Genomic DNA, 21137 nt, shown 5'->3' on the forward strand with positions numbered 1-21137 from the left:
GTTTTTTAAAACATATTAATCATAATTATTTTAAAATCTGTGTCTGATAACTCCAGTATCTGGATTACCCGTGTGTCTATTTCTATAGTGTCCCTCTACTTTTTTGGGTCATTTTTAATTTTCAATTTTTATTTTTTGAGATGGAGTCTCTCTCTGTCACCCAGGCTTGGAGTGCAGTGGCATAATCTTGGCTCATTGCAGCCTTCACCTCCCAGGTTTAAGCAATTCTTCTGCCTCGGCCTCCTGAGCAGCTGGGATTACAGGCATGCACCACCATGCCTGGCTTATTTTTATATTTTTAGTAGAGGCGGGGTTTTGCCATGTGGCCAGGCTGGTCTCAAATGCCTGGCCTCAGGTGCTCTGCCTACCTCGGCCTCCTGACGTGCTGGGATTACATGTGTGAGCCACTGCACCCGGCTTTGGTCATTTTTTAAAATGTAGGAAAGCAATTTTATAATCTGTGAAGTTACTAAAACAATATTCTTAGATTCCCTGACATTCAATTACTTGGTCTGTTTACCTCAGTAAATATGGTGCTAACTTTTGTGGTAACAACCCTGAAGTCTTGGTGGTTTACAACAGCAAAGGCAAATTTCTTGCTCGTGTTGCATTTTAGTTTCTGAATAACTGCCATTATAGTCCACGGTTATTATGTTCCATGTGTCTTATTCATTCTGGGATCCAGGCTGAAGGAGAAGCCCCTATTAGGGATGTATTGATCTCACAAATGAAAGTTAAGGATAAGTATGAATAATGTTAATGCCCTTGAAAAGTCTGCCCAGTTGAGGGTCATGTCATTCCTCCTCACCATCTGTTGGCTAGAGCAAGTCATGTAGCCACGCCTGCAGTTAATAGGTACAGAAGCGTGTGTACTCATTTCCCAGGCAGGCTTTACAAGATATGTGGCAAGAGCAGGGATGTATAATCCTTTTTTAGCGAGGGAAGAGTGAATAATTAAACATATAATTATATAATTATAATTATGTAAATTATAAAACAATTTATCCCACTATCCTACAGGAAAAACTCCCATTAAAAAAAAGCTGTAGATGTGTGAGATACAGATGGAAAATTATTAATAATGATAAGTTATAAAAAGTAGTAAGGAACTTTATGGCATATTCAGTGAAATGTTAAGCAGTTATCAAAATGATCATTGTAATAGAGATTGAGCATCCCTAATCTGAAAATTTGAAATCCATAATACTCTACAATTCAAAACTTGAGCATTGACACGATGCTCAAAAATGTTCATTGGAGCATTTCTGATTTTGGATTTTAGGATTAGGGATGCTTACTAGTATAGTGCAGATATTCCAAAATCCAAAAAAGTCAAAAATCCAAAATACTTCTGATCCCAAGCATTTCAGATAAGGTATACCCAATTTGTATCTAACAACATAGGAAAATGCATTTAATATAATCTTAAGTGAAAAAAAAATGTACAAAGTATATATATCTTCATTGAGTACAGCTATATACACACAATCCTACATTAGTAAGAAAATTAAAGGTGTAAAATGGATAATAGGCATTTTAGGATGATAGACTTAGGAATGATCTTTCATTTTCAGACAGACTTTTGTATTGCTGTTATTTTATGCTTTAATTTTATTTTCACAAGAGGTTTTTATTCTAAAAGTCAAACACATATATCAGAGAAACATTGGAAACTACAGAAAAAGGGATGAAAAGGTACATATTGGACCCATCTCCCAAAACCACCACTTTTACTGTTTTCTATGTGTTGAAAAACATCAGTATGTTAAAAAAAAAAAAAAAAAAAAAGCCTGAATACCCTCTATTGTGTTGTCACCTTTCATTTTAGGTCCTGAAAATCCTTGGTTGGTTCAAGCTTATGTTTCAGCAGCTAAACACCCTTTTGCTTCTGTGGTGGCTCAGGAGGTTTTTCAGAGTGGAATCATTCCTTCAGATACTGACTTTCGTATCTACAGGGATTTTGGGAACATTCCAGGTATATTGTCGATGGTTATGGCCTACTGTGCAACATTTATTTATCAGAAGTGAGTTTTATATCTTGAAAGTTTGTGAGTAAACAGCATTTTCTGAGAACAAATTCACAGAGTTTGTTTCCTTTTCTAAACTCCATACTAATTTAAATGCTTGCCTCCTCTAGAATATGTCATCTTTCCCTATAGTGTGACAGAACAAGGGTGAACTGTTTAGCACTTCATTCCCAAAAGATGGTAATAGATCCTTCAGGGGTCTTTCATTGTTGTCTTGCTTTGCCAACTTCCTTGGCAACTTGTATATACAACTTATTTGAAGTTAAAATTTGGCTCTGGCCTGGCAAGAATGTAGGTGGCAAAATTTTGATGACCTCTCAAACTCAATATTCCTATCCTTGCTGTGTGACTTGTAATGCCTACCTGTGGAGTAATATACTTCTTCATTCATTATGTATCGAATTATGTACCAAAGCTATAGACTGTGTAAGAATTTGGAAGAGAATTTATATCATTCATTTGTAAATGTGACAAAGTAGTCATGCCACTGCTTTGACATTTTGTCTTTTAGGAATTTATTAAACAAATAGGCCAAAAGCAAGGTTGATCTTTAAAGCAAAATGACTTTTTTTTTTTCTGTGTGTCTTAGGAATAGACTTAGCTTTTATTGAGAATGGATACATTTATCACACCAAGTATGACACAGCGGACAGAATTCTAACAGATTCCATTCAGAGAGCAGGTTGGTATTCTAATTTAGACTTCTGATATACACTACGATGGAATATTAAGATTGATATATAAACTTGTGGCCTGTGCATTAGAGAGGCAGTATGCAATGTGAATGAGCTAGGGCTTTGGAGTTGGAGAGATGAGATAGTGTAGCAATTAAGGTCAGGAATATTCATTGTGAGGAAATGAAAAAGGAGTTGGCCCAGGGTTGGGAGGATTGCTGAGTGGTAAGAATGTAGCTCTGTTAGTCTCCCATGATGTTTTCGTATGGAACTCTACTAGCTCTCCTCCTTAATTTTTAACACATGTGTGACAGCTTGTTCATATTTGTGAGCTTCGTGAAAGGTATTTGTCTCTTGGTTCACCACTGAATTTCTGATATCTAAAAGAATGTCTAGTACAGTTAATATATATTATTAAATGAATGGGTACCAAGAAACAGCCATTGGATTTGTCAACAATGAAGGTACAGTTGATCATAGAGAATAGTTCTAATAGAAGGGAAAAGATACAGGCCAGTTGGCTGAGCATCTGAGTGGAGAGGAAATGGAGAAGGGCGGGGGATGGACCTTATTTGGGAAATTTAGTAAGAAAAGTGAGGGAGAGCAGTAGGATGGTAGAAAGCGATTTCTGTTCACATTCTTCCTAACCATTTCTTCATTAAACAGTACATGGTTTATTTCTGCTTCAAATAGTTGTACATGTAAATCACAAATAGTTGTTTCAGCTTTTTAAAATCTTTTTTCTTTTCTTTTTTTTTTACTAACAGGTGACAACATTTTAGCAGTTCTTAAGCATCTAGCTACGTCTGATATGCTGGCTGCTGCTTCTAAGTATCGACATGGAAACATGGTCTTCTTTGATGTGCTGGGGCTGTTTGTCATTGCTTACCCCTCTCGTATTGGCTCAATCATAAACTACATGGTGGTAATGGGTGTTATTTTGTACCTGGGCAAAAAATTGTTGCAGCCCAAACATAAGAGTAAGTATTTTCCTCTAAAACTACAAATACTGGCATTGCTGTAGAATTTTATTGAAGTTTTTCAGTTTGTTTATATCTTCCCAGAAAGCTAAAAATCTTAAAGACAATATTTGCTTTATATTGTAAGAAATTTTTAAATATTAAATTAATGTGATTATTTTACTTTTAGTCTTGGTAAAGCAGTCAATTTTTATGTATTTAGGCACTCCATAAAAGTACCACATAGAAGCTCTTGAAAAATGGTTTGTACAGATTGGCTTCTAATGAAAAGTCCCATTAAAAAGTCCACACTACAGACTAATAGCTAGTATGGACCAGTGTCGCGAAGTAAGAGTGAGCTGCTTGTGGTTAAATTGTTTCTTTTATTTGAAATATTTCTGCTTGAAATGTTTCAGAGTCTAAGTTGCTGTGTGCTGTTACGAGATAAAATATTTAGCAGCAATTTAAATAATTCTTTATCACCACTTACTTTTCCCACACTCCTTATCTTCTTATGTTACCTTCTTTTAACAACATTTTATATGGAACTTTGCCTTCCATTCTTTCTAATATTTTGATACACAAAGCATACCAAAAGTGAAGAAGATTAAGACTACCCTCTTCCTTCGTAAGGAGTGTACCTGAACTATTCCTAGAAGATTTATCTTTTTGAATATTTAGTATCTGGAGACTCTTAATAAATGTTACCTGAATATTATTATTTGATACCTCCCTTGTTCTTGTGTTTAGCCAACCTCAACACTAGGACATTTTCATACTTTTCAAGTACAGTGGGGAGTTTTTTTGTTTTAATGTTTGCCCATTTAGGTCTACTGACTGGTTATATAATTGATTTGATGAAGATGATGATTTCACCTTTTTGTTTTCTCTTCATTAGCTGGTAACTACAAGAAGGACTTCTTGTGTGGACTTGGCATCACTCTCATTAGCTGGTTCACTAGCCTTGTTACTGTTCTCATTATAGCAGTGTTCATCTCTCTTATTGGACAGTCTCTCTCATGGTATAACCACTTCTATGTCTCCGTTTGTCTATATGGAACTGCAACTGTAGCCAAAATAATATTTATACATACTCTTGCGAAAAGATTTTATTACATGGTAAGTGTTTGGTATATCTGTTGATTTCTTTCTGTTGCCTCCGAGGACTGAAGATGAACTTAAGTGGGATTCATTGTGTTTGGCCTTTTGAGTGCTAAAAAATTGTCCAGCATGGTTATAGAAAATGCACCCATGCTGTGTTACTTTTCTGAAAGATTTCTTATTCTGAGGGTAATGTCACAAAATTCAAATGAGGTTATAAAGCTGTACTGTAAATAGTGTTAGGGTAGTGGTGACCGGAAGGCTTGTTAGCACAGCCTTCTACTGTATTTGCTGCAGTGTTTGTAACTATGGCCTGGGCTCACTCACTTATTTATGTTACTTGAATATCTGTTCTCCTCTGGAGTGTAAGCTCCTTGAGGATAGGGATTGTTTTATTTCTGTATCCTCTGTGCTTAGGTAGTGTCTGACACACAGCACTAACACACAGCAAGTATTTGTTGCCTAAAAGAGTGTTGTACTTAAAGTTTTCTCTTCAGTTTTTCCCTCACTATTTTTTCTTTTAACTGTATATTGTTGATTCAGATTCTGCATGCATGTATGTCATTGGAGTTAAAAAACACATTGCTAAGGAAAACAGAGGGAAGGGAAATAGGGTTCCAAATGATTTATACTGAGAATATTGTTACATTGTTATGGTTTCAAATGCATAAATTTGTTTGGCCAAAATAAAATTTGAAATTAGGGATATGGGCTGGGTGCAGTGGCTCATGCCTGTAATCCCAACACTTTGGGAGGCTGAGGCAGGCTGATCGCTTGAGCCCAGGAGTTGAAGACCAGCCTGGGAAACATGGTGAAACCCTGTCTCCACAAAAAATACAAAAAATTAGCCAGGTATGATGTTGTGCGCCTGTAGTCCCAGCTACCTGGGTGTCTGAGGTAGGAGGATTACCTGAGCCCATGAGATCAAGGCTGCAGTGAGCTGTGATTGTACCACTGCACTCCAGCCTAGCGGACAGAGTGAGACCCTATCTCAAATAAATAAATAAAATAAATAAAAATTTAAAAAGCTGTAAAATAATAGGTCTAAAAATGAATTACAGTGAAATAGAGAGTCATGGTTTCACATTGTCTATGTGAATTAAAGAGGAAGATCTTTCTTAGCTCCATGTAAGCCTACTGTTTTCTATTTATCCTGATAAGGATTAGAATGAGACATGGATAATTATAACCCAGCATCCTTCTACAAGTATGTCTTTGGTATCTGAACCCTGGTCTCAGTTTCAGTTAATGTTGGGATGTGTTCTGTGGAACCCTTCTATGTTAGCAGCCCCTGCTGAAGAAAGGTTCTTTGAGGTTAGCCATCTGCTTATGGTTGAGCTCATATTTTTATCTTAGTGGCTTCAGTTCCCAAAAGAATTATACCATGGGGCTCAATTTCACATGCTTATTCTTAGTGTAACTGTATGTAACCAGAGTGTGGCTGACTATTGTTGTTTGGGGCAGAAGTAGGATAGAAATGGGTAATAAAATTTCATTTACTTTTTCTAATTTCAGTTGTCTGATCGTGACACTTTAGGGTAAAAGCACAACAGAAAGAGTGATGTGTTCCATTTTCTTTTCACAAATATTCTTATAAGTGCCCAGTGAACCTGGTACCATAAGAATGGTACCATAAGAGACTGGGCATGGTGGCTTACACCTGTAATCCCAACACTGGGAGGCCAAGGCAAGGCAGGAAGACTGCTTGAGGCCAGGAGTTTGACACTGGCCTGGGCAATATAAGTGAGGCCACATCTCTATTTTTTTTTTTTTTTTTTAAAAGAATGATGCCATAAGAGAGCCATAAGAATGTGATCTCTTTCTTCGAGGAGCTCTCAGTTTCATTTGGGAAGGTCGTTTGGGAATGACAATGATTGCAGTATATTGTGGGATGAAGTGAGACTGACATATAAACTGTGCTGTAGGAATACAGGGGAGGCGAGATGAATTTTGCTTGTGGAAGTCAGAGTGGCTGAGATGGCAACATTTGAATTGTTTTTTTTTTTTTTTTTTTCCGGAGACAGAGTCTCGCTTGTTCTGTCGCCCAGGTTGGAATGCAGTGGTATGATCTTGGCTCACTGCAACCTCTGCCTCCTGGGTTCTAGCAGTTCTTGTGCCTCAGCCTCCCAAATACCTGGGACTACAGATGTGTGCTGCCACGCCCAGCTAAATTTTGTATTTTTAGTAGAGACAGGGTTTTGCCATGTTGGCCAGATTGGTCTCCAACTCCTGGACTCAAGTGATCCGCCCGCCTTGGCCTCACGAAGTATTGGGATTACAGGCATGAGCACCTGATCTGAATGGGGTTTTTGAAGCATGTGTTGAAATTTACTAGGTAGGGAACAGATTGATGAGTGGTTTAAGGTGGGAATGTATAAAATGTGTCTGTGTCAGTTAGTGGACAGCCCAGTGTGGTGAAGACAAGGGGGTAGTCCAATAACTGGAAAAGGAGGCCAGGGTGAAGTGGGAGCATGATTCTAAAAATCAGTGGGGCCACTGTTAAAAAGTTTTGAACAGGTTAGTGAGAGAATTTGTGATTTTGTAAAAAAAAACTGATAACAATGTATATAGTGGATTGGAATGAAGCAGGAGTGGGCAAGGGATAAATAGAGGTGAGGAGGAAGATAGATTTCCCTGCCCTGAGTCATACAGAAATGGGAAGGTAGAAGAAGGAGAAACTTTAATATGTCTGTTTCTCCATTTCCATCTTTGTATTTATGCACTGTAATTAAAACTTCCATGTTTGTGTGAATAGAATCACTCATGCAGATGTTAAAATGTATTAAATTCATATTAGGCCAGGCACAGTGGCTCACACCTGTAATCCCACGTGCTGTGGGAGGCTGAGGTGGGGAAGATTGCTTGAGGCCAGGTGTTCGAGACCAGACTGAGCAACATGGTGAGACTCTGTCTCTGCAAAAAAAAAAATTTTTTTTTTTAAACTTAGCTGGGTGTGGTGGTGTGTGCCTATAGTCACAGTTACTCAGGAAGCTGAGGCAGAAGAGTCACTTGAGCCCAGGAAGCTGAGACTGCAGTGAGCCGAGATCGCACCACTGGACTCCGGCCTAGGCAACAGAGTGAGAATCTGTCTCAAAAAAAAAAAGTTTATATGGCAACTTTATTTTGAAGAATGCATAGTGCTACATAGGAAGCGTTGGACTTTAAATCTCAAAAAATGTACAAATTTTATAATACGAAAGCATGAGGAATACAAGAAGGGGGCAAAGGTGCAGCACAAGACCAATTGGAGATAGAAGAGACTCATTAAGCTAGACTCCAGATTGCTTTAAAGGTGCTGCAGTTTTCCAGGTGTGGGCTACTGGCAGTGCTACAGCAGTTCGTAATGTTCCTTCATGTTTGTTCTCTAGTTTGCTTGAAACGGTGTTTGGAATTGGCATGAACTGAAACGCTTACAGAGGTGAATGTTTTTTAGGAGAGTCCTTTCTTCTATTTTGGAATACTTCTACTTTTAGCCTAGTAGAAGAAAACCATAGATTATATGGATCATTTATACTCTACATTGTTAAACTGCCCTTTCTTGTGCTACAATTTGAATTTACTTCTTTGTGATGGGGGAAATAGCTTTGTTAGTGTTTACTTTAAATTGGTTTAAAGAGCAGATGTGTTTAAAACAAAATGTAGCTTTCCTGAGTGATGGAAATTGTGTTACTGCAATAAAAGCTCTTTATGAATGACCCGTGAATGACACTACTTGTGTATTTTTCTTTCTTTCAGAATGTCAGTGACCAGTATCTGGGAGAAGTATTTTTTGACATCTCGCTGTTTGTCCATTGCTGTTTTCTTGTTACCCTCACTTACCAAGGACTTTGCTCGGCGTTTATTAGTGCTGTCTGGGTAGCATTCCCATTGCTCACAAAGCTCTGTGTGCATAAGGATTTTAAGCAGCATGGTAGGGTATTTTTGATTTTAATATACATGGGAGAATACCTTAAAATATTTAAGGCTTTCAGGGACTCTTTCTTTTTTGGTTTTATTGAGTAGGCTTTCTAAATTGTTAGTTTTTAAAAGTTTTCATACCACAAAAATTATCTTACGCCTTATACCCCATCCCTTTCTCATGTTTGTGAACACATACTAATATATTACTTGTGTTTTTTGCTTAATTCTTACTCGTATTTTATCCTGAGTGAAAGATCCTTCTCCAAGTTAACATATACCCTTAGGGGCAAGAGTCACATCTAATTTCTGGTAGGGTACCAGTGCATACCAGTAGTATAAAAATTTGTATCTCGGCCGGGCGCGGTGGCTCAAGCCTGTAATCCCAGCACTTTGGGAGGCCGAGACGGGCGGATCATGAGGTCAGGAGATCGAGACCATCCTGGCTAACACGGTGAAACCCCGTCTCTACTAAAAAATACAAAAAGTAGCCGGGCAAGGTGGCGGGCGCCTGTAGTCCCAGCTACTCGGGAGACTGAGGCAGGAGAATGGCGTAAACCCGGGAGGCGGAGCTTGCAGTGAGCTGAGATCCGGCTACTGCACTCCAGCCTGGGCGACAGAGCGAGACTCCGTCTCAACAACAACAACAACAAAAAAATTTGTATCTCACTGTAGGATTTCATAATGTATGCTTTTTTTCTCTTTTTCCCTAGGTGCCCAAGGAAAATTTATTGCTTTTTACCTTTTGGGCATGTTTATTCCTTATCTTTATGCATTGTATCTCATCTGGGCAGTATTTGAGATGTTTACCCCCATCCTCGGGAGAAGTGGTTCAGAAATCCCACCTGATGTTGTGCTGGCATCCATTTTGGCTGGTTGTACAATGATTCTCTCTTCCTATTTTGTAAGAGAAAATGCGTTTTTTCTTTTTCTTCATTTTTTATATGAATATGAATTTAGCCATACTAGATTCTGTGAAATAGTGTTATGTGTACTTTATTGAGAAAATCTGAAGCAGAAGAAATGGTGAATGACTGTGCATCTTGTGTAAATTTGGTATCGTAAGAAACTGTAGAGTTTGTTGTTGCTGTTTAAAAATGTTTTGTCTCCCTGTCCTTCCAAATTCTCTGATTTACCTCTTTTCAAATAGCCTTTCAGATACCTGAGTGTGAATTTGTGGAGCTTTTACCAAGTATGAATTGTTAGCGAGATTGCCTGGTGGTGAATGATCCTAATAGTATATTTTGAAATTACTAATTAGAGGAACGTGTTAATAAATACATGGGTGGTTTTATTAGTGCTGTTAGAACTAGTGAAGGAAGACTAATTCTGATGAGGCTTTTTTCATTATCATTCCACTACCTTGTTGCTAGCATATGAAAGTTCATTAATTGAGTCTATTATGACACCCAAACATGCCTTCATTTACCAAATAATGAAATAATCCCAGGTCTTGCCATCCTCATTTGGCCATATCAGCGTCCTGCCCTAGTAAGGAGAGTACTGTGTTTGCCATCCCTTTTTTTCTTCCTTTGGGATTCCCAGAGGGAAGAAAAGACAGTGATGCAGAGTTTAAGACCAGATCCCCTATGGGTAGAGTAAGCCCCAAGCAAGGTTTTGCTTTGGCTTGATGTCCACCTCCAGGATCCAAGATGGGCCCCTCCAGAGAAGGCAGGTCTCTGTTTTGTGGCTCTTTTGATGGAAATTCCTAAGAACAAAAAGTAATTACGAACACTTATAGGTGCACCTTGAAATTCGAGGATAGGGAACCGAATAGGAAAAGGAGCTATGACTCTAATATAGTTCTTTTCTTCATGGAGATGATAGTGAGCCTTTTCACACTGACACAGTAAAGGGCATTCGTTATCCTTTTACTTTGTGGAAGTCAGGTTCTAAAGACAGCAGGTGAGGAAAATACTACACACATGGTCAGCATCATCTGTGGAAGTCCCTTATAGCCAGTAAAGCTTTATATATGTGGCTTTGTGTATATAGATAGCCCTGTAGAATAATTCTTATACATATTATTGTTTGAGGTTGGTTGTACTAGTCTTAAAAGAGATCTGAGCCTTCCAACCATTTTACTTACAGGATAATTATTAAGGATAATTTAAGGATAAGGATAATCCTTATTGGTATTCATATGTATGAAAAGTTTTAAAATGTTCTGTAGGGTTTGCTGCTTTTGGGTTTAATAGTAACCCTTATATCATCTGTATTTTTGATAGCTTTGCTGTTTTAAGGATTGAAGGAGATAGTGGAGTTTTGTCATCTATAGATTAGGTTCTAATCTAATCTAAAGTCAGCTAGTTATGAACTGAATGCCCCCACCCCCATGTATTTGTTAAATTATAGTCATGAATGGGAGCCATGGTTGTTCATAAAAGATGACTCAGATATGGGACATTTAAATTCTGTTCCACTGGTAATATGAAAGGGGGCAAAATGAACCCTGGAGATGTTCATTGTGGAAATGGAAAATGTCCCCAAAGCATGGAAATCTTAGAAACCAGAAGAAAGGATTAAAGGGTCTTATCTTCTAAATTGTATTTTATTGGGAAGGCTTTTGGAGAGAAGACTGCCTCTTGGAATACTTTAGAAAGCTCACTTAATTTTCATTATAATGTGAAATAGCCCTGCTGCACTTTGATGCCATGAGTTATTACTCTTTTAATCATTTTCTTATTTATGTGTAGCAGTGTTAATGACAGTGGCTTATTAATAGACTAAGACTATTTTCTTTGGGTAATGGAGAATTGAACCACAATGCGTATTTCAGACAGCTTTCCCTTCAGTCCTTGGGGATTTATTAAATATATCTGCTAGAAAGCAATTAAAGTCTTGTCAAGCAATCAGGTTTTTTTTTTTTTTTTTTTTGAGATGGAGTCTTGCTCTGTCACCCAGGCTGGAGTGCAGTGGTGTGATCTCGGCTCCCTGCAACCACCGCTTCCTGGGTTCAAGCAATTCTTGTGCCTCGGCCTTCTTGAAATATTGCATCCTGTGTCACTCTAGGTTCTGAGATGGGTGCAAAATAAAATGATGAGAAGCATGAAAGGGGACTCTGAAATGTCCATTGTGTGCTGATGACTGAGCTGTTTCTGAGTTGTCTCCTCCTGAGCCCACTTGTATCAGCAGTCCCCATTTCAGCTCTCATTCAATCAATATGTCTAACCATGATGGCCCAGCAGAGGATAACTTAAGGACACCTATTAACTGATTGCTTGCTGGGCGGGGTGGCTCACGCCTGTAATCCCAGCACTTTGGGAGGCTGAGGCAGGCGGATGACTTAAGGTCAGCAGTTCAAGACCAGCCTGGCCAACATGGTGAAACCCTGTCTCTACTAAAAACACAAACAAATTAGCTGAGCATGGTGGTGCACACTTGTAGTTACTCAGGAGGCTGAGGCATGAGAATCGCTTGAACCTGAGTGTTGAAGGTTGCAGTGAGCTGAGATTGTGCCACTATACTCCAGCCTGGGTGACAGAGCGAGACTCTGTCTCCAAAAAAATAAATAAAATTTCACATTCATGTTATCTTTCTACTTATGGAAATAAGTAGAGAAATAAAATGAAGAAGGCAAAAAGGGGAGCTGGGTTTAGATTTCATGTTTAGAGAATACCAATATTCCATCCAGAGGCATCTGCAACAAAACAGTACTAGCCTTAGGTCACACATCTCACGTTTGTATACTGTGAGTACAAAAATAAGACAGAGTACCTGAGGACTTGAGGCTGAGTTAGCAAAACAAAATGTGTCACCCTCTCTGTCCCTCTTTCTCCTGGTATTCACATTATTTAAAATGTGACTTCTTAGAACAATTTCAAATTTCACATAAAAGTTTCCCCAAATGACTTCCTCAGACCCTGTAAGAGATCTGTGGATGTATTCTGTGAGTCGTGTGTGTCCTTTACAGGTTTTAGTTCAGTGATTTTATTATGATTAAAAATATTTAGGATTTTCTAGATGCCAACCTTGAGACTGAGTCATTTACATTTACTGCCTAGATTTGTTGTTTTGATTGTGTTGGCGTTGGTTAATTTGTCACCTAAAGGGATAATATTACTTTGTAATGCAGTTTTTCCTCATATGCAGGTCCACTGGCAAAGTCTTGAAGGTACATCTCTATGCCAGTTCAGATGAATTTAGTATTTTGACACATTTTAAAGCAGTATGAGTGGAATTTGAGTTTTGTCCAAACAGATCTGCCTAAAGCTTATCTCTGGTTATTTAATGAATAATGTATTACATCTACATTTCTGTTCTTTTTGCCGATTAAGGACAGCGACAGTCCTCAGTTTCCTTTTTCCTTGTTGGTTTATGGTTGCGTGCCAAAAAGGTGGCACCATCATGGCAGATTGGAGGCATCTGGCATTTTCTTGGTTCTCACCTGTAATGGAACTCTCCTAGAGTTAGTGCTTTGTTTACTAGATGTTAGAGTATGCTAGCACCTGCTGATAACTTTTCTTCAGGGTCTGTTGTTAATACTTGTTAAAAATAAAGTCATTTAAAAACACCTTTCCACCACTAGTATAAATTTGTAATATTTCTGTGTTTGTGGTTTGTGTTTTAGATTAACTTCATCTACCTTGCCAAGAGCACAAAAAAAACCATGCTAACTTTAACTTTGGTATGTGCAATTACATTCCTCCTTGTTTGCAGTGGAACATTTTTTCCATATAGCTCCAATCCTGCTAATCCGAAGCCAAAGAGAGTGTTTCTTCAGGTGAGCAGTTTTGCATGAGCTATTTGAGATCTGGAAAGGAAGACTTGTATGTTTTGAGCTTCAGTAGTGAATAACAAGCACAACTGACTTTTCTGCTGTTGACCTATTTAGTCATACTCACCTTTTTTGTGTGTAAGGCAGTGAGGAGAAGACTGACTGTCAAGAGGCATTCTTATCAGCTAGACATATATCTCCCAGGAGACTGAATTGGAAATGTTTGCTTGTTTTTATTACTATTCAAATTATAAAACCGCATCTAATTGGAAAAACAAGGCAAATATGTATTATGGAATAATGAGTTTTTAGAAATATAGATTGTAAAAATGTATACAGGTTGAGTAAAGTCTAAACTATCAACTGGCAAAATACAATTGATATTTAGAAATGCTAGTAGAATTAATCTTAAGTAACATTCAAAGTTATATGTGATAGTGAAACTATAACTTGGAAAGGGATTAATAAAATGAGTTTTAGGACTTACTTTCTTTTTTCTTTTTTTGAAATGGAGTCTGGGTCTGTTGCCCAGTTTGGAGTGCAGTGGAATGATCTTGGCTCACTGCAACCTCTGCCTCCTGGGTTCAAGTGATTCTCCTGCCTCAGACTCCCAAGTAGCTGGGATTGTAGGCACCCGCCACCATGCCTGGCTAATTTTTGTATTTTTATTGGAGACAGGATTTCACCATGTTGGCCAGGCTGTTCTTGAATTCCTGACCTCAGGTGATCCACCCACCTCGGCCTCCTAACGTGCTTGGGATTACAGGTGTGAGCCACCACGCCTGGCCAGTTTGAAGACTTATTTTAGATCTCAGGTTATTCTTCAAATTTTTTAGGCCTGGTACTATAAAGCAGTAAGCCTCAATTCTAGTCATCTCTGTTAGAGATGGCTAAATTGTTAGCTTTTCTAAATTGTTTTTAAAAGTTTTCATACAACACATGCCTTATACTCATCCCTTTCTCGTGTTTGTGAACACATACTAATATATTGTGTATTTTGCATTCTTATGTGTATTTTATCCTCTCTAAGTGAAAGATCCTACTTCAAGATAACATATACCCTTAAGGGCAAGAGTCACATCTAACCTAGCCAAACAGAAATGCCAGAGGAATTATACCTAGATAATTATTCAAGGACTTAAAAAATTAAAAATACTTGAACTTAGGAGATTTTGAAAAGGGGCCAAATAACACTTCCTTGTTATAGTCCTGAAGAACACTGTGATAAATTTTATGTGAGATTTTATAATTTGTAAAACCTTTAGTGAAGAACAGATTTTTTTTTTTTAGGAGGTTCGGTGTGTTTTCCTTTTTTTTTTTTTTTTTTTTTTGAGACGGGGTTTTGCTCTTTTGCCCGGGCGTGGGAGCAGTGAGCGGATCTCAGCTCACTGCAAGCTCCTACTCCCGGGTCCACGCCATTCTCCTGCCTCAGCCTCCGGAGTAGCTGGGACTACAGGCGCCCGCCACCTCGCCGGCTAGTTTTTTTGTGTTTTTAGTAGAGACGGGGTTTCACCGTGTTAGCCAGGATGGTCTCGATCTCCTGACCTCATGATCCGCCCGTCTCGGCCTCCCAAAGTGCTGGGATTACAGGCTTGAGCCACCGCGCCCGGCCCGGTGTGTTTTTCATGATGTACTGTTTTATAATTATGCCAGTAATACTTAGGAAAAGCCGGATTTTTATTTTTAAAAAGTCATTTTCTGATTTGTTTGGGGGTTTTCTTTCACTGTGCCAGAAGTTGGCAGACTTTTCCTGTAAAGGACAAGATAATATTTTGGACTTTGTCAGTGATACAGTCTGTTGCAGTGACTCTATTTTCCAGAGTGAAAGCAGCGGTAGAGTATACCCAAACAAATGAGTGTGGCCATGTTCAAATAACAGTTCCTATATAAAAACAGTCAGTGGACAGTTTGCCCTGTTGGCTGCAGTTTGCCAGCCCCAGCCCCTGCCCTGTGCAGTGTTTTTTCTTTTTTTTTTTTCTCCTGATTGGTGTTCTTCAGGCTGTTTTTTGCCGTGAATAAAGTTATTTCAAATGGAGCATGGTGCCTTTTCATAGAATTCTGTTAGGCACGAGGCTGTCATCTAGTGGCGAGCTGCAATTGCCGCTTTTCTCTGCACGTGAATTAGCTTCATAAAACACTAAAAGGGAAATGAGTGTGTATGTATACATGTATTTGTTTTAAATCCTTATCTAAAAGGAGCTGTAACATTCACGTTTTTTAAGTCTGAAATAGTAAGTTTCAAAAAATTTTATAGGAAACCTAAATATACTTGGAAGATGCAATAAAACAATAATCTATATATCTATTTTCCAGTTTAAAAGAACCCTAGCAGTACCTTAGCAACCCTCAGTGTCTTACTCACTTGCTCCATATCCACATCATTTCTGGGTATTGCCATACTCCATTTTTGTAATTTGGGGTGGGAATGTGGGTGTACTAGTTGAAACAGTTTTTCACTAGTCTTGTTTTTTTTCAGCATGTGACTAGAACATTCCATGACTTGGAAGGAAATGCAGTTAAACGGGACTCTGGAATATGGATCAATGGGTTTGATTATACTGGAATGTCTCACATAACCCCTCACATTCCTGAGATCAATGATAGCATCCGAGCTCACTGTGAGGAAAATGCACCTCTTTGTGGTTTTCCTTGGTATCTTCCAGTGCACTTTCTGATCAGGTTGGTTCATTATTTTTCTGCTTAAGTTGGAGGTTAGTTTGTTCTCAAGTCTTGTCACCATATCAGTACTCTTATCTTTAAACTGTCATCATCCTTTAATATACAAGTTCAGTGCTGTTTGTACTATTTTTTCTATCATTATGAAACTTTTTTTTTTTTTTTAGTGGAATAAAGCACTCAATAGAGTAGTTTTGCTTTTTCAAATTTAAAAAAACTTTTCTTTAGAGACCTGAGTAGTTAGAAAAGGTGGCCCTTCTAACTAATATGATAGTAAGCATTTATCTAAAAAACTGTGGCCAGGCACGGTGGCTCACACCTGTAATCCCAGCGTTTTGGGAGGCCAAGGAAGGTGGATCACCTGAGGTCAGGAGTTCAAGACCAGCCTGACAAACCTGGAGAAACCGTATCTCTACTAAAAATATAAAATTAGCCAGGCATGGTGGTGCATGCCTGTAATCCCAGCTACTTGGGAGGCTGAGACAGGGGAATTGCTTGAACCTAGGAGGTGGAGGTTATGGTGAGCTGATATCGTGCCATTCCACTCCAACCTGGGCAACAAAAGCAAAACTCTGTCTCTCAAAAAAAAAAAAAGTTTTCTCTGGGAAGATTTTGTAGCTTGGCAGTGAAGGACTGGATGAGAAGAAATAGGATGGGTGGTGGAGTCAAGATCACCTAGGTTACTCCTTTATTCTTAACATTGGGAAGGTTTTATTACAAAATAACCTGAGTTTATTGGAGTTGACATTGCTTATCATGTCTGTCAGTTTATTTTCGTACCCCAAAATGTGTTCATATATGCTGAACAGTTCTGTGAATTACAGATAGCCATCAACTAATAAAGCACCCTAAATATTGAAGCTTCCTTTCCAAATAGGAAAAACTGGTATCTTCCTGCCCCAGAAGTTTCTCCAAGAAATCCTGCTCATTTCCGACTCATATCCAAAGAACAGACACCTTGGGATTCTATAAAGTTGACTTTCGAAGCAACAGGTAAGTCATATAAAGTTTTTTCTTCTGTCCTTTACTTCTTAAACTTGTTAACAAGTGGCATGTATGTTTTTCCCTCAGATATATCACAGGAACCAGCAACTTAGGAAAGAGCTTCTGATGTTTCTAAAATCAATTGAAGCTGGTTATTACTTTTTTTTTTTTTTTTTTTTGAGATGAAGTCTCGCTCTGTCGCCCAGGCTGGAATGCAGTGGCATGATCTCGGCTCACAGCAGTCTCCGCCTCCTGGGTTCAAGCGATTCTCCTGCCTCAGCCTCCTGAGTATTTGGGATTACAGGTGTGTACCACCATGCCTGGCTAATTTTTGTATTTTCAGTAGAGACAGGGTTTTACCATGTTGGGCAGGCTGGTCTTGAACTCCTGACCTCATGGTCTGCCTGCCTTGGCCTCCCAAAGTGCTGGTATTACAGGTATGAGCCACCACGCCCGGCCGAAGCTGGTTATGACTTCTTAACAAAAATTTAAAAGGCCAGGCATGGTGGCTCATGCTTGCTACTCAGGAGGCTGAGGTAGGAGGATTGCTTGAGTCCAGGAGTTCAAGACCAGTAAGGGCAACATAGTGACATCCTGTCTCTACAAAGTTAAAGAAAAAAATTAGCTGGGCTTGGTGGTGCATGTCTGTAGTCTCAGCTGCTTGAGAACTTGAGAGGCTGAGGTGGGAGAATCACTTGAGCCCAGGAGGTCAAGGCTGATAGCACGACTGCACTCCAACCTGGGTAACAGAGCAAGACCCTATCTCAAAAATAAAAATAAAAATTATTAAAAAAAAATATTTAAGAATTTATTCTAAATTTATTTAATTAAAAAAATTAAATATATTTAAAATATATTAAAACATTTTTTTAAATAAAAATTTATTTTTGGAGCAATGTTAGGTTTACAGAAAAATTGAGCAGAAATTATAGAGTTCTCATATCCTGCCCCCCGAGTTTCCCCTATTGTCTTGCATTAGTATGGTGCATTTGTTAAAACTGATTTGCCAGTTTTAACATTGATATATTAGTATTAATTGAAGTCTGTTGTTCCAACTCGGGTTCATTCTTTGTGTTGTATAGCTCTATGGGTATTGAAAAATGTGTGATGCCATGTATCTACCATTACAGTATCATACAGAATAGATTTACCATCTAGAAATGCCCTGTGCTTCATCTATCACTCTTTTCTTCCCACTCTCCCTAGCAACCATTGGTCTTTTTATTATCTCTGTAGCTTTGCCTTTTCCAGATATTATATAGCTGGAATCATAGAGTATGTAGCTTTTTTAGATTGACTTCTTTCACTTACAAGTATGCATTGAAGGGATCCTCCATATCTTTTTGTGACTTGATAGGCCATTTCTTTTTATTGCCGAATAATCCATTGTGTAGATGTACAGCAGTTATCCATATTTGAATAAGGCTGCTATAAACTTTCCTGGGCAGGTTTTTGAACTCGTTTGGGTAAATGCTTAGGAGTGTGATTGCTGGATTTTATATATGGTAAGCCTGTGTTTGGCTTTGTAAGAAAATGTCAAACTGTTCCATTGACTAATTTCTCTGTTCTTTTGCCCATACCACAACTGTCATGATCACCATAATTATACAGTAAGTTTTGAAGTTGGGTAATATCAGTCTTCCAACTGTTCTTCTCCAGTGTTGTGTTTTGTCTTTTGCCTTTCCATGTAAACTTTAGAATCAGTTTGTCAGTATTCACAAAATAACTTGTTGGGGTTCTGATTGGGATTGAATTGAGTCTATAGATCAAATTGGGAAGAAATGATATTTTAACAATAATGGCTTTTCCTATCCATGTTGGAATATCTCTCCATTTTTTTTATCTTGTTTGATTTCTTTCATCAGTTTTGTAGTTTTGCTTATATAATTCTTACATATATTTTGTTAGATTTATTTTTAAGTAGTTTATTTTTGTGGGTCCTAATGTATTAATAAATGGTATTGTTCATTCATGGTATATAGGAAAGCAACTGACTTTCATATTATTAACCTTGTATCCTGCAACCTTGCTGTAATCACTCATTAGATCTAGGAGTTTTTTTGTTTTTTGTTTTTTGTTTTGGTTGATTCTTTAAGATTTTCTTTTCTTTTTCTTTCTTTCTTTCTTTTTTTTTTGTTGATTCTTGAAGATTTTCTTTTTTTTGAGATGGAATCTCATTCTGTCACCTAGGCTAGAGTGCAGTGGTGCGGTCTTGGCTCACTGCAACCTCCACCCCCAGGTTCAAGTGATTCTCCTGCCTCAGCCTCCCGAGTAGCTGGGATTACAGGCACATGCCACCACACCTGGCTAATTTTTGTATTTTCAGTAGAGACGGGGTTTCATCATGTTGGCCAGGCTGGTTGCAAACTCCTGACCTCGTGATCCGCCTGCCCCAGCCTCCCAAAGTGCTGGGATTACAGGTTTGAGCCACCACGCCCAGCCTATTCTTTAAGATTCTCTAAATAGACATCATCTTCAGACAGTTTTATTTCTTCCCTCCTAATATCTGTAATTTTTGTTTCCACTTCTTGACTTGTTACATTATCTGGGACTTCTAGTTTGATTTTGAAAAGGCGTCGGTGAGAGGGGACGTCTTTGCCTTGTTCCTGATCTGGGCAAGCTTCTAGTTTCTTACCACTGAGTATGTTGTTAGCTATACGTGTTTGGTACATGTTTTTTATGAGACTGAGGAAGTTCCCTCTATTCCTAGTTTACCGAGAGTTTTTATCATGAATGGGTCTTGGATTTTGTCAATTGCTTTTCCTGCATATATTGATATGGGCATGTGATTTTTCTTTCTTAGCCTTTTGATGTAATAGATTACATTAATTGATTTTCAACTGTTGAACTGCTTTGCATACCTGAGATAAATCCCACTTGGTCATGGTGTATAAAATCTTTTATGCATCGTTGATTTGATTTACGAATATTTTGTTAAGGATTTTTGCATCTGTGCTCATGAGAGATACTGGTTTATAGTTTTGTTGTATTTGTTGTTGTCTAGCTTTGGTATTAGGATAATGCTGGACTCATAGAATGGGTTAAGAAATATTCCCTCTGCTTCTGTCTTCTGAAAAGCTTTGTAGAGAATTAGTATAATTTATTCCTTAAACGTTTGGTAGAATTCACTCATGAACCCCTGTAGGCTTGGTAGGTTCTTTTTCTGTGTTGGAAGGTTATTAATTATTGATTCACTGTTTTATAGATATAGGCCTGTTCAGGTTGTCTGTTATAGTGTGAACTTTGGCAGATTGTGTCTTTTAAATAATTGGTTCATTTTATCTAGGTTATCAAATTTGTGGGAATATAATTTGTCTATAATATTCCTTAATTATCCTTTTAATGTTCATGCGATCTATAGTGATGTCCCCTCTTTCATTTCTGATATTAGTAATTTACATCTTTTTTTTTCTCTGCCTGGCTGAAGGCTTATCAATTTTATTGATCTTTTCTAAGAACTAGCTTTTGATTATAGTTGATTTTCTTTATTGTGTTCTGTTCTAGTTACTGTTTCTTCAGTTTACTTTGGATTTAATTTGTTCTTTTTTAGTTTATTAAGGTGGAAGCTTAGATTATTGATTTTTTTTTTTTTGAGGAAACTAAGAATCAAATGTATTTTAAATTTTCTTTTTTTTTTTTTTATTGTACTTTAAGTTCTAGGGTACATGTGCATAACATGCAGGTTTGTTACATATGTATATCTGTGCCATGTTGGTGTGCTGTACCCATCAACTCGTCAGCACCCATCAATTCATCATTTATATCATGTATAACTCCCCAATGCAATCCCTGCCCCCTCCCCCCTCCCCCTTCCCCATGATAGGCCCCAGTGTGTGATGTTCCCCTTCCCGAGTCCAAGTGATCTCATTGTTCAGTTCCCACCTATGAGTGAGAACATGCGGTGTTTGGTTTTCTCTTCTTGTGATAGTTTGCTAAGAATGATGGTTTCCAGCTGCGTCCATGTCCCTACAAAGGACGCAAACTCATCCTTTTTTATGGCTGCATAGTATTCCATGGTGTATATGTGCCACATTTTCTTAATCCAGTCTGTCACTGATGGACATTTGGGTTGATTCCAAGTCTTTGCTATTGTGAATAGTGC

At 38.1% G+C, this 21137-nt stretch overlaps 1 protein-coding gene across 4 annotated transcripts in view; it reads left to right on the plus strand.

The window, feature by feature from the left end:
• The window catches only part of ERMP1 (endoplasmic reticulum metallopeptidase 1), a 78772-nt gene that overhangs the window by 18831 nt on the left and 38804 nt on the right, over positions 1-21137 (plus strand). For all 4 annotated transcript variants that reach the window (XR_002731811.2, XR_002731810.2, XR_002731809.1 and 1 more), the window contains exons 5-13: positions 1829-1975; positions 2617-2709; positions 3469-3681; positions 4559-4779; positions 8497-8671; positions 9372-9562; positions 13229-13381; positions 15852-16054; positions 16929-17044. Coding sequence is in view for 1 of the 4 variants with exons in the window: in XM_023213166.2 (XP_023068934.1) it covers positions 1829-1975; positions 2617-2709; positions 3469-3681; positions 4559-4779; positions 8497-8671; positions 9372-9562; positions 13229-13381; positions 15852-16054; positions 16929-17044 (1512 nt within the window). In the remaining 3 variants the exon portion in view is untranslated. The remainder of the gene's footprint in view (positions 1-1828; positions 1976-2616; positions 2710-3468; positions 3682-4558; positions 4780-8496; positions 8672-9371; positions 9563-13228; positions 13382-15851; positions 16055-16928; positions 17045-21137) is intronic.

This window comes from Piliocolobus tephrosceles, chromosome 14 (assembly GCF_002776525.5).
Source record: "Piliocolobus tephrosceles isolate RC106 chromosome 14, ASM277652v3, whole genome shotgun sequence".
In the NCBI taxonomy this organism is placed as follows: Eukaryota; Metazoa; Chordata; class Mammalia; order Primates; family Cercopithecidae; genus Piliocolobus; species Piliocolobus tephrosceles.